At 51.7% G+C, this 13,818-nt stretch overlaps 1 protein-coding gene across 4 annotated transcripts in view; it reads left to right on the forward strand.

Moving 5' to 3' along the window:
• The window catches only part of ZC3H7B (zinc finger CCCH-type containing 7B), a 176,864-nt gene extending 170,841 nt beyond the window's left edge, over window positions 1–6,023 (forward strand). For all 4 annotated transcript variants that reach the window (XM_066358512.1, XM_066358515.1, XM_066358513.1 and 1 more), the window contains 6 exons: window positions 1,317–1,450; window positions 1,548–1,653; window positions 1,796–1,904; window positions 2,169–2,302; window positions 2,420–2,583; window positions 2,923–6,023. In XM_066358512.1, the coding sequence (XP_066214609.1) occupies window positions 1,317–1,450; window positions 1,548–1,653; window positions 1,796–1,904; window positions 2,169–2,302; window positions 2,420–2,583; window positions 2,923–3,169 (894 nt within the window). In that variant the 3' untranslated portion in view covers window positions 3,170–6,023. The remainder of the gene's footprint in view (window positions 1–1,316; window positions 1,451–1,547; window positions 1,654–1,795; window positions 1,905–2,168; window positions 2,303–2,419; window positions 2,584–2,922) is intronic.
• The last annotated feature ends 7,795 nt before the right edge of the window (window positions 6,024–13,818 follow it).

The following is a 13,818-nucleotide window of genomic DNA, read 5'->3' on the forward strand; positions in this document are numbered from 1 at the left end:
ACTGCTGGTGGCTTCCCACCTTCTAGGGCCTGCTCTCCACCACTAGGCCCAGCCTTCATAACTAGATGAGTCAATCAACATGGGGGTAGTTTAGATACTGTGTGAGTCCAGAGGATGGGCAGCTGCTACTTAGGAAAGCTCTAGGAAGTCTTCCTGTAGGAGGTTCCTTAGCTGATTTTTGAAAGTTTTGAGAACAGGCCCTGGCCAGTGGCTCAGTGGATAGAGCATCAGCCAGGTGTATGGATGTCCCGGGTTTGATTCCTGGGCAGGTCATACAGGAGAAATGACCATCTGCTTCTCCCCTCCTCCCTCTCCCCCTTCTCTCCCTCTTTCCCTCCCACAGCCAGTGGCTTGACTGGTTTGAGTGTAGCCCTGGGTGTTTAGGATAGCTTGGTTGGTCCAAGCACATCAGCCTCAGGTGCTAAAAATAGCTCGATCCTCAAGCATCAGGGTTGCCAGACAGGGTTGCCAGATGGATCCCAGCCGGGACACCTGTAGAAGTCTGTCTCATTATCTCCCCTCCTCTCACTTAAAAAATAAAGAAAGTTTCGGCCCTGGCCGGTTGGCTCAGTGGTAGAGAGTCAGCCTGGTGTGCAGGAGTCCCGGGTTAGATTCCCGGCCAGGGCACACAGGAGAAGCGCCCATCTGCTTCTCCACCCCTCCCCCTCTCCTTCCTCTCTGTCTCTCTCTTCCCTTCCTGCAGCCAAGGCTCCAATGGAGCAAAGTTGGCCCAGGCGCTGAGGATGGCTCTATGGCCTCTGCCTTGGGCGCTAAAATGGCTCTGGTTGCAGCAGAGCGGCGTCCCAGATGAGCAGAGCATCACCCCCTGGTGGGCATGCCAGGTGGATCCCGGTCGGGCGCATGCGGGAGTCTGTCTGACTGCCTCCCTGTTTCCAACTTCAGAAAAATACAAAAAATGAAAAAAGAAAAAATAAAGAAAGTTTCAAGAACAAACTTAATGAAGAATGGAGAAAGGTTATTCCAGGAAGAGGGAACAGTATGTGCCAAGACAGGGAGGTGTGAGGTTGCATACTATGCCGAGAAATGCCAGCACCTCCACAGAGCAGACCCATGTGGACTAGCCAGCTAAAGCATAGAGCACTGGATCAGGAGTCAGGAGCTCCATCCCAGATCTCACTCCCACATTGGGAAGCCATGGGCCTGGAGTTGGGGGATCACTTCCTGCCAGTAAGTGGTAATGGACTGACCCATTCCAAAGCTCTGGGCAGCCCAAATGCTCCAGAGGCCACCTTTACGATGGACCTCAAGGTCCTCAGCCTTTGTGCCTCTTCCTTCATCAGCCCCTCTGCCCACAGGGTGCCCCACGGACACATGGGCCCAGCACCTTTGACCTGCAGATGAAGTTTGTGTGCGGCCAGTGCTGGAGGAATGGACAGGTGGTGGAGCCTGACAAAGACCTCAAATACTGCAGTGCCAAGGCTCGGCACTGGTGAGTGGGACATGGGCTGGGTGGGTGCCCACCTGAGCACCAGAGCCTGAGGCTCTGCCCAAGTCCTCCCCAACTGGCCCCCTGCTCTGCCCTGTAGCTGGACCAAGGAGCGACGGGTCCTTCTGGTGATGTCCAAGGCCAAGAGGAAATGGGTGTCAGTGAGGCCACTGCCATCCATTCGCAACTTCCCACAGCAATATGATGTGAGCACTGGGGGTGGGGTGCAGGGTAGCAGTGGGGCCTCGAATGGGGATGCTGTGGGGCCCCAGGAGGGCTTGCCCTCTAGCTGGGGCAGTGACACCATCCAGCAAAACTCAGCCGGCTCTCCCCTTGACCTCTGCACAGCTCTGCATCCACGCACAGAATGGCCGCAAGTGCCAATATGTGGGGAACTGCTCCTTTGCGCACAGCCCAGAGGAGAGGGACATGTGGACATTCATGAAGGAGAACAAGAGTGAGTGGGCAGACCAGCAGGGCAGAGGTATGGCCCTGTGTCCCCTCATTGCCAGATGTCCCAACTCTTTAGCAGGCCCAACAGCACCTTTGCCACTGGGCCCTTCTCCAGGCGCAGCAGCCATACCCTCTCTGGTCTTCTGGGGTTGCGGGCAGCTCAGCAGCAGGGCCTGAGACGCCCCAGTTCTCAAGTCCGACAGGGATCATGGGACAGAATGGATGGAGCATTGCCTAACCATGCACTCTGTCCCCTATTTCCCACCAGTCCTGGACATGCAGCAGACCTATGACATGTGGCTAAAGAAACACAACCCAGGGAAACCAGGGGAAGGGACCCCAATCAGTTCCCGGGAAGGAGAGAAACAGATCCAGATGCCCACGGACTACGCCGACATCATGGTACCCATGCGTGCTTGGGGCTGTGTTCTGAACCTGACCAGGGATGAGCAGTGGGGAGGGGCTCAGCCTCTGGGCAGAGGTGTGAGGAGTGGGCACCCATGGTGGCTGTGTCCCTAGATGGGCTACCACTGCTGGCTCTGCGGCAAGAACAGCAACAGCAAGAAGCAGTGGCAGCAGCACATCCAGTCTGAGAAGCACAAGGAGAAAGTCTTCACGTCTGACAGCGATACCAGCGGCTGGGCCTACCGCTTTCCCATGGGCGAGTTCCGGCTCTGCGACAGGTGCTCACAGGGAGGGCAGGGGAGTGGACCTGGGGAGCTCTGGCTCCTCTTGGCCTGGAGATTGTATACAAGGGGTAGTGTGTCCAGAAACAGCTGCTCCTGGATGTGAGGAGCATGGGGCCAGGTAGGACAGTGTTGAGGGGGAGGGCCTGGCCAGATGCCTACTTTGCAGCCCTGGGTAAGATCCTATAGAAGGCTGGGACATGCCAGATTGCAGCAGGACTGAAGCTGCCTGGGGAGAGGCTGGTTTGGGGGGAAGTTAAGCTGCCAGCCCCAGGTGCAGCAGCCTGTGGTGGACAGGGCACAGGGCTTAGACAGTGAGCCTCCTGCTACCCACAGGCTCCAGAAGGGCAAGACCTGCCCAGATGGGGACAAGTGCCGCTGCGCTCATGGGCAGGAGGAGCTCAACGAGTGGCTGGACCGGCGCGAGGTGCTGAAGCAGAAGCTGGCCAAGGCCCGCAAGGACATGCTTCTGTGCCCACGGGACGATGACTTTGGCAAATACAACTTCCTGCTACAAGATGATGGCAACACAGCTGGTGCTGCCCCACAAGCCCCTGCTGCCGCCACTGTCACCGGGGAGTAGGGCCAGGTCTTGGTCATGGGTGAAGTCCTAGGGTCAGGGGTGGGGATGGGGATGGGGACAGAAGGCCTGGTAGAAGGGCCAGGGCAGGCCAGGGGTGGGGGTGGGGGCTCCCCTCACCAGGCAACCCCTGGCCCTGGGGCCCCACCCATCCCATCCGTCCCCACTACCCAGTGTGCAAGCCCAGGTGCACGTGCTGCAGTCACAAGCTGTCCCAGGGTCTTCATCATGCTGAAACCCTGGGCCAGCCTTCCCCCACTCCCAGCACTCTTGGTTGGGGGCAGGGGTCTGGCTGACCCCTCCAGCTTCAGCTACAGCTTTAACTTCTGTCTGCTCCTAAAGGGGGCCCAAAGCTCAGGGCTGGGGAGCCTGGGGTCCCCACTTGAATCTGTAGCAGGAGGGTCCTTCTCCCTGCCCCACCTTCATTCCACCCCCACCTCCCTGGGGGCAGATCAGGACACAACAGAGGGCAGGAGGCCTCAATTAGCTTTATTATTATTTTTTTGAGTATGTTTATTAAAGCTTGGGACAGTAAAACAAGCATGGGCTTAGAATAGAAGAAGCAACAGGAGAGAGACACTAGGTGGGGCTGCTTTGGCTCACTGGGAAATCAGAGAAAAGGGGCCTTGGAGACAGCTCTGGGGGTTAGCCTGGGACGAGCTGCCGCTGCCCACTGCTCCCCTGGTTGCATGTCTCATGGTGTCCCTTATAGTTTAGGAGATACAAACCTGAGAGGGAAGAAGAGGGGGAAGGGAAAGGCAATGGTATGCTCCTGGGAGGGGTAGCATGCCCCAATTAGCTTTAAAATGCAGCCCTAGAATGGATCCAGAAACACTGTACTGATCACTTAACCTCAGGGGCCTCAGTTTTCCCTCTGGTTGGAAGAGTGGGAGGGGCTGGGCTAGATGACCTCTGGAGTGTGGCTCTCTAGTGAGGCCACCAGCCCAACCCATCTTGCCCTTGAATCACTGTAGGTTGTATATCCTCAGAGGCTTTGGCAATGACCCAGCCCAAACCTCCATTTTGCAGATAGGAAAACTGAGGCCTAAAAGGAGGAGTGATCTTCCCAGGGTCTCCATCCCACAGCATGAGATAGAGCTGGGGTAAAAACTGGGCAGAATACTGAGGGCCCGTCATTAGCTGGAGCTTCCAGGCTCTCAGCAGGTATGTGACAGCTTCTGAATCAGTGTGCAGCTGGGGTTCCAGGCAAAACCGCCAAGAGGCTGGGGAATGGGGCTCAGAGGGTTGGTCATGTCAGCATGGTGGAGGGGAAATCCCCTCCTAAAGATGGTTGTGGCGAGTATAGCAGCAAAGGTTCCCTATACCACCCAGGAACAGGTAATAGGGAGAGGTGGGAATGGGCAGGGCACCTATGGGCTCAGGTTCTGCATGAGGTACTGGGGTGACGGGGATGCAGAGAAAAGGGAGGCATGACCCTGGGCACCATGGGCCGCTCCAGGACCAGACACAGCCCCTCTTTCTTGGGGACCCAGCATGGTCTTCTTCCCCTTATCCCCTAGACCCAGAAATACAATTATGACCATCTTTCCTGAGCCCTCCCTGCTCCCTGGCCCTGCCAGCTGCCTAGGACCCCAGCTGACCCCCCAACCCCTGCCCCCACCCACCAAACTCCTCTCCTGTACCCCTCGTCTATGTCTATATGTACCTCCTCTCCATCCCACCCCCTATAAGCAGACTCAGCCTCCCCTGGTTCCCTAGACATTCCAGAATGCCCCACACCATTGGCACAAGAAGTGCTCTGTACAACTCCAGGGACCAAGGCTGGAGTTGGGGGTGAGACGGAGAGTATAGAATATTTCTTATTTCTCCTCAAGCAATGATTGATAATGTGCCATGATATGACGGGCCACAGAGAACACTGTCCTTGCCACTGCCCAATTTTTTCCCAATAATCGTGGCATGCATCCCTTTCTGCCCCTGCTCCTTCCCCCAGCAGGCCAGCACTACAGAGTTTGGGTGCTGGTGGTATAGCTGGAGGGGAGGAGAGACCACCACACTCAAGGTAGGGGCCGTGGCCATGAATGTCAATGACACTTGTTTTCCCTGATCTGTGGTGTTGCAGTCTGTTGTCACCAGCCTTGTTTTTAGTGTGTATATATGTCGCCCCCGTGATGCATATATACACAGGTATTAAATATATCGCTCTATATAATATTATATATGTGTGTGGTATCCAATGAATCACTTCTAATGAGGGCTAAAGATAAAGAATTTGGCCAGAAAATGCAGCCATCCTGGTGTACTTTGGAGAGGTTCTCAGGATCAGCGGGCCACTTTCAAGGATTCAGGGACTAGAGCCATGGTCAGAGGTGACTAGGGCAGCAAGGGCTGTGCTGCGTAGCTTCCAGACCACCCCTAATGGGTGCTTAAGACCAGAAAATGACTGGTGTTCATCTCTCACCCATGGGAACAGGATTAGGGTCCAGGTTTTTCTTGAACCTCATCCGTGCATGGGCCTTTGGGATCCAGGCCTTCCGGATCCCCAAACAAGAGGCAGGAATACACTTTGAATGATGAGGCTGATTATTTCAGTTGCAATCCTGATTGGAAGGCTTAGAGAGTTAAATCAGGCAGCCATAAGACATGGCGAATGTGGTAATGGGCGGCCAGGCGCCCATGATGTGAGTGTCCCTTTGGGGTAGGGTGAAGAGGGATGCTGCATTTCTCAGCAGGGCACGAATCAATTTAATGGTCCTTTTAAAATGTCTGTGTATTAAAAATTTAAGAATACCACACTTAAATATTCATAAGGTCTAGTATCTTGATATTAATGTAGATGTTTTAATAACAATTTTTGTCCTTCTTAAAATAAAATAAAAGAAACTTGCTTCTTTTAGCCTTTGTTCTAGAAAATAAACATGTACATTTTGACTTCTGTCCCCAAGGTGTCGCTCCTGTTCCTCCCTGTCTGGCACGTGCCAGGGGGCCTGGGCTGCTGTATACTCATGGGACAGAGCTGGCTGGTTCTGGGCATGCCTCAAGACAGACATTCCAAGGGGTGAGGGGCAGGTCTGTGTCTCTGTGTAAACAGGGCAATTCAGCTGACTCTGGCTCAGGCAGGCTCAGCTGACAGGGACAAGCTGTGCTCTGTACAAGTGGCCCCAGTAGCCACCCTTTGCTGGCTCTTCTATATCCTGCCTACTCATGGCCCTCCATGTGGGCTCTCAAGCAGTACCCACACCTCCCTGCCTTTATCATGTGTGCACAGTCCTGGGTTCCAGAGGACTGGCTCCGTATTCTTTCTGGGTATGGCTTTTCCAGAAAAGTGAGGGGTGACATCATGCTTTGAAATATGATCCCGAAAGTAACCTGCACTCCTCTGTGCCCAAGGGAGATCCAAGTCACACGGCTTTCTCATCTTTAAAAGGAGAGTGTGTATTAATCAGGAATTCTCAAAGAGGGATATCTGTTATCTGCTGGAGGTACTTTTTCAAATCTTGGATTGTGTGTGGTTGCAGGTGATGGAGGGGGTTCCTAATGGGAGGGGCTGCACATGTTCCTGAGCAAGCTTACCAGGCAGCTTTAAGTTATATAGTACAGAGTGACTCCAAGAGCAGAGGTCCAAGACCTGTGACTTCTCTGAGGGCAGGGAATGATGTGGACCCAGTATGCAGTTGGGGCTAACATCCATGATAAATGACCAGATGAGTAAGAGCAGCAGGCAACTTGATTGAAAACCTTCGAGTGCCAGGCACTGTGGATGCAGCATGTCTGTTCTCCACAACAACCCTGCATAGTCCACAAAGGTTCCAAGGACCCTCATAAAGGAGGCAGAAAAAAAAAAAGATGAACTATTGGGCCTGACAAGGAGGTGGCGCAGTGGATAGACCGTGGAACTAGGATTTGGAAGACCCAGGTTCGAGACCCTGAGGTCGCCAGCTTGAGCCCAGCTCATCTGGTTTGAGCAAAAGCTCACCAGCTTGAATCCAAGGTCGCTGGCTCGAGCAAGGGGTTACTCGGTCTGCTGAAGGCCAACGGTCAAGGCACATATGAGAAAGCAATCAGTGAACAACTAAGGTGTTGCAACGCGCAACGAAAAAGTAATGATTGATGCTTCTCATCTTTCCATTCCTGTCTGTCCCTGTCTATCCCTCTCTCTGAATCTCTCTCTGTCTGTAAATAAATAAATAAATAAATAAAATAAAGCAAGTCTTTAAAAAGAAAAAAAGCCCTGGCCGGTTGGCTCAGTGGTAGAGCGTCGGCCTGGCGTGTGGAAGTCCCGGGTTCGATTCCCGACCAGGGCACACAGGAGAAGCGCCCATCTGCTTCTCCACCCTTCCCCCTTCCTTCCTCTCTGTCTCTCTCTTCCCCTTCCGCAGCCAAGGCTCCATTGGAGTAAAGATGGCCCGGGCGCTGGGGATGGCTCTGTGGCCTCTGCCTCAGGCGCTAGAGTAGCTCTGGTCACAACAGAGAGTCGCCCCGGATGGGCAGAGCATTGCCCCCTGGTGGGCATGCCTGGTGGATCCCGGTCGGGCGCATGCGGGAGTCTGTCTGACTGCCTCCCTGTTTCCAGCTTCAGAAAAATACAAAAACAACAAAAAAATAAAAATAAAAATAAAAAAGATGAACTATTGGGAACTGGCTGATCAGCAAAGGTCCCTTCAGCTCTGAGTCTGGGGTTCTCAGCATCCCTGGCCACACCCTGTAAAACCAAAGTGGTATGACAAGGTACTGTTCCCAAAAGAAAGGTGCAGACCCATTTTAAGTCTGGAGAGATTGTGAGCCTACATACATCATGACTCCCTTGAACTCAGAAAATCAAAGAGTAAAATCAGCAAGACTTCAATGAACACAGTAGACTTAAGTTCTTAAATCCTCATAAATTCCCCTAAATTCTCTTCTGGTTCTCATTTAGCTCAAGTTGATAAGCATGAACTGAGCATCTGCCCCATCTTAGATGCTGGGGACACAAATTACTGAAGAATCATGGCTTCCCTTGAATTTATCAATATAATCTGCCAGGGGAGACAGAACTACAGGGGAAAATGTAGGACAATATGACAGACTCAGTGGTGGGACAGACACTTCAAGTGCAAGGGAAGTCATCACATCCAGGCTGGGGAGCCAGGGAGAAATTCCTGAAAGAGGTGACCTAGAATTGAGGCTTAGAAAGATTGTATCATTGTCATCAATGTGCACTCACTGTTCTGCAGCTTCCTTTTTCTCTTTTTTTAAAATTAATTTTAATGTGGTGACATTGAAATCAGGGTACATATGTTCAGAGAAAACATCTCCAGATTATTTTTACATTTGATTATGTTGCATACCCCTCACCCAAAGTCCAATTGTCTTTTGTCACCTTCTATCTAGTTTTCTTGGTGCCCTTCCCCTCCTCCCCTCTCCATCCTCCACCCCCCCCCCATTACCATCACATTCTTGTCCATGTCTCTGAATCTCATTTTTTTTTATTCTTTTGTTTTGTTTTGGTTTGGTTTTGTTTTTTTTTGTATTTTTCTGAAGCTGGAAATGGGGAGAGACAGTCAGACAGACTCCCGCATGCGCCCGACCGGGATCCACCCAGCACACCCACCAGGGGGCGATGCTCTGCCCACCAGGGGGCGATGCTCTGCCCACCAGGAGCGTCGCTCCACTGCAACCAGAGCCACTCTAGCGCCCAGGGCAGTGGCCAAGGAACCATCCCCAGTGCCCGGGCCATCTCTGCTCCAACGGAGCCTCGGCTGCGGGAGGGGAAGAGAGAGACAGAGAGGAAGGAGAGGGGGAGGGGTGGAGAAGCAGATGGGCGCTTCTCCTGTGTGCCCTGGCCGGGAATCGAACCCGGGACCTCTGCACACCAGGCCGACGCTCTACCACTGAGCCAACCAGCCGGGGCCTGAATCTCATTTTTATGTCCCATCTATTGTATGGATTCATATAGTTCTTAGTTTTCTCTGATTTACTTATTTCACTCAGTATAATGTTATCAAGGTCCATCCATGTTATTGTAAATCAGGGGTCCCCAAACTACGGCCCGCGGGCCCCATGCAGCCCCCTGAGGCCATTTATCCGGCCCCCGCCGCACTTCCGGAAGGGGCACCTCTTTCATTGGTGGTCAGTGAGAGGAGCATAGTTCCCATTGAAATACTGGTCAGTTGGTTGATTTAAATTTACTTGTTCTTTATTTTAAATATTGTATTTGTTCCCGTTTTGTTTTTTTTTACTTTAAAATAAGATCTGTGCAGTGTGCATAGGGATTTGTTCATAGTTTTTTTTATAGTCTGGCCCTCCAATGGTCTGAGGGACAGTGAACTGGCCCCCTGTGTAAAAAGTTTGGGGATCCCTGTTGTAAATGATCCGATATCATCATTTCTTATGGCTGAGTAGTATTCTATAGGATATATGTACCAAAGCTTTTTAATCCACTCGTCCACTGACAGACACTTGGGCTGTTTCCAGATCTTCGCTATTGTGAACAATGCTGCCATACACATGGGGGTGCATTTCTCCTTTTGGAACAGTTCTATGGTGTTTTTAGGTTATATTTCTAAAAGTGGGATAGCTGGGTCAAAAGGCAGTTCGAGTTTTAATTTTTGGAGGAATCTCCATACTGTTTTCCACAGTGGCTGCACCAGTCTGCATTCCCACCAGCAGGGCAGGAGGGTTCCCTTTTCTCCACATCCTCACCAGCACTTATTCTGTGTTGTTTTGTTGATGAGCGCCATTCTGACTGTGAGGTGATATCTCATTGTAGTTTTTGTTTGTTTGTTTGTTTGTTTGTTTTTGTATTTTTCTGAAGCCGGAACGGGGAGGCAGTCAGACAGACTCCCGCATGCACCTGACCGGGATCCACCCGGCACGCCCACCAGGGGGCGATGCTCTGCCCATCCGGGGCATCGCTCCGTTGCGACCAGAGCCACTCTAGCGCCTGAGGCAGAGGCCACGAAGCCATCCCCAGCGCCCAGGCCATCTTTGCTCCAGTGGAGCCCTGGCTGCGGGAGGGGAAGAGAGAGACAGAGAGGAAGGAGAGGGGGAGGGGTGGAGAAGCAGATGGGCACTTCTCCTGTGTGCCCTGGCTGGGAATCGAACCTGGGACTTCCACACGCCAGGCCGACGCTCTACTACTGAGCAAACCGGCCAGGGCTCATTGTAGTTTTAATTTGCATTTCTCTAATGATTAGTGATGTTGAGCATTTTTTCATATGCCTATTGGCCATTTGTATGTCCTCTTTGGAGAAGTGTCTATTCCTTTCTTTTGCCCAATTTTTGATTGGATTGTCTGTCTTCCTTGTGTTGAGTTTTACAAGTTCTTTATAAATTTTGGTTATTAACCCCTTATCAGATGTATTGTCGAATATGTTCTCCCATTGTGTAGTTTGTCTTTTTATTCTGTTCTTATTGTCTTTAGCTGCGCAAAAGCTTTTTTTTTTTTGGTATTTTTCTGAAGCTGGAAACGGGGAGAGACAGTCAGACAGACTCCCGCATGTGCCCGACCGGGATCCACCCGGCACGCCCACCAGGGGCAACGCTCTGCCCACCAGGGGGCGATGCTCTGCCCCTCCGAGGCGTCGCTCTGCCGGGACCAGAGCCACTCTAGCGCCTGGGGCAGAGGCCAAGGAGCCATCCCCAGCGCCCGGGCCATCCTTGCTCCAATGGAGCCTCCGCTGTGGGAGGGGAAGAGAGAGACAGAGAGGAAGAAGGGGGTGGAGAAGCAAATGTGCCCTGGCTGGGAATCGAACCCGGGTCCCCCGCACGCCAGGCCGACACTCTACCGCTGAGCCAACCAGCCAGGGCCAAAAGCTTTTTTTTTTTAATTATTATTATTTTTTTACAGGGACAGAGAGAGAGGCATAGATAGGGACAGACAAACAGGAATGCAGAGAGATGAGAAGCATCAATCATCAGTTTTTCGTTACAACACCTTAGTTGTTCATTGATTGCTTTCTCATATGTGCCTTGACCGTGGGCCTTCAGCAGACCGAGTAACCCCTTGTTCGAGCCAGCGACCTTGAGTCCAAGCTGGTGAGCTTTGCTCAAGCCAGATGAGCCAGCGCTCAAGCTGGCGACCTCGGGGTCTGGAACCTGGTTCCTTCCACATCCCAGTCCAACACTCTACCCACTGCGCCACCACATGGTCAAGTTGTGCAAAAGCATTTTATTTTGATATAGTCCCATTTGTTTATCCTGTCTTTTATTTCACTTGCTCGTGGAGATAAATCAGCAAATATATTGCTGCAAGTGATGTCGGAGAGCTTATTGCCTATCTTTTTCTCTTGATTGTATTTCACACGTGTGTCTCCATGCTGTAAGGCAGGGGTCCCCAAACTTTTTACACAGGGGGCCAGTTCACTGTCCCTCAGACTGTTGGAGGGCTGGACTATAAAAAAAAAAACTATGAACAAATCCCTATGCACACTACACATATCTTATTTTAAAGTAAAAAAACAAAACGGGAAGAACAATATTTAAAATAAAGAACAAGTAAATTTAAATCAACAAACTGATCAGTATTTCAATGGGAACTATGCTCCTTTCACTGACCACCAATGAAAGAGGTGCCCCTTCTGGAAGTGCGGCAGGGGCCCGATAAATGTCCTCAGGGGGCCGCATGTGGCCCGCGGGCCGTAGTTTGGGGACCCCTGCTCTAAGGTAACCTAAATATTTATGTTTAGTGGCTGACACATCGTCCATCAAGGCACCAGAGCTGGCTTGAGCAGCACCCAGTTATTGAATGCAGGCCCATTTCTGGTCTTCAGTCTGTGAGTAGGGGCCAGGGTGACCACCACCACCATACCCAAGTGGGCTCCTCTTCCCTGTCTTTAAAGAAACTGCTTCCAAGGAAAGGCTACCTAGGAAAGACAGGTGATTGTCAGGGACTTGGAGGTGTGGGTCCGGGAGCTCTGCATGTCTCTAGAAAAAGCCTTGGGGCCTCTGCCGGCAGCTGAATCCATAGACACCCTTGACCAGGGAGCCACCTACAACAAGACCTCTGAGCCAGGAAACCCAAGAAGTGCAGACAATCTCAGCATGCCTGCCATGTGGCCCCTCTGAATGTCCCCAGGCTTGTACATGGTCTCCCCTCGCCCTACTTCTGCCCTCCCTAGCCTCTTGACCCAGCAACCTGCTGATGTGGCCCTTGCATGACCATAGGTGACACTGCTAGCTGGACACCCTAGTTCAGAATGGGTTTTCCAGGTAGACTGATTCAGTGGCATGAAAATTCCTTGAAGGTAGGGACTTGCCTGGCTGTGTTTGTTATTTAACTATGAATTCCTCTCAAGATTAGATTGTGCCAGGTATGCAGCAAGCACTCATTCCAATCTTAGAGGCCTAACGCATTTGTTCATTAAAAGGGGTCTGCAGAGAGCTCACGTGAACAACCCTCCAAGGAATAAAGGCCATGCAGCAGGTGGGTATCTTTCAGACATGTAGGGTACTTCCTATTGCCTCTGAAATCACACTCCATAGACATCTACCCCCTCCAGCTTTGTGGGAAGCCAACCTTGCACATGACAGGGTTCTTGGGGCTGAGAAATGGTTAATGCACCAGCTCAGCTTCAGTCAGCTCCTGCCTGCAAATCTAGGCAGCCCGCACATTGGACCCACTGCATCCTCTCCCCCAGGGTTGCAGAGGCAAAGGGCACTGGAAGGGCAAATATTAAATAAAATTTGTTATGAGGCCCTGGCCAGTTGGCTCAGTGGTAGAGCATCGGCCTGGCGTGCAGAGGTCCCAGGTTCGATTCCCGGCCAGGGCACACAGGAGAAGCGCCCATCTGCTTCTCCACCCCTCCCCCTCTCCTTCCTCTCTGTCTCTCTCTTCCCCTCCCGCAGCCAAGGCTCCATTGGAGCAAAGTTGGCCCGGGCATTGAGGATGGCTCTGTGGCCTCTGCCTCAGGCACTAGAATGGCTCTGATTGCAGCAGAGCGATGCCCCAGCTGGGCAGAGCATCGCCCCCTGGTGGGCATGCCAGGTGGATCCCGGTGGGTGCATGCGGGAGTCTGACTGCCTCCCGTTTCTGGCTTCAGAAAAATACAAAAAAAAAAAAAAAAGAAATTTGTTATGAGGAAGGGGAATGGGGAGGAGGGACAGGGATAGAAATGACATTTCTAAAGCATACTATTAGCAAAAGTTTTGAGCTTTAAGCCATATACTGTTTCTTGTATTCAAATTTTAAAATTAATTTTAATTAATTTGGGAAAAGACCATAGTTTGAGGAGGGCCATTAGGGAGAGTGGGAGAATAATTAGAAGATAGGGTGAGCCTGACCTGTGGTGGCGCAGTGGATAAAGCGTCGACCTGGAAATGCTGAGGTCGCTGGTTCGAAACCCTGGGCTTGCCTGGTCAAGGCACATATGGGAGTTGATGCTTCCTGCTCCTCCCCCCTGTCTCTCTCTCCTCTCTCTCTCCTCTCTCTCTCTCTCTCTCTCTCTCTCCCTCTCTCTCTCTCTCTCCCTCTCTCTCTCTTCTCTAAAATGAATAAAATTAAAAAAAAAAAAAAAAAAAGAAGACAGGGTGAGAGCTGTTGGGAAGGGAAGAGGCCAGAAGGGGTTCTTGGAATATGTTTGATTTTGTGCAAAATGGGATTTTGTAGAGCAGTGAAAGACTGCGTAGAAATGAGTGACAGTAAAGGAAGCAGCTGCTTATTACCTCCAACGGCGAGTGTCAAAGACACAGCACTGGGGCCAAAGGTTATGACA

This window comes from Saccopteryx leptura, chromosome 1 (genome assembly GCF_036850995.1).
Source record: "Saccopteryx leptura isolate mSacLep1 chromosome 1, mSacLep1_pri_phased_curated, whole genome shotgun sequence".
NCBI classification, from domain to species: domain Eukaryota; kingdom Metazoa; phylum Chordata; class Mammalia; order Chiroptera; family Emballonuridae; genus Saccopteryx; species Saccopteryx leptura.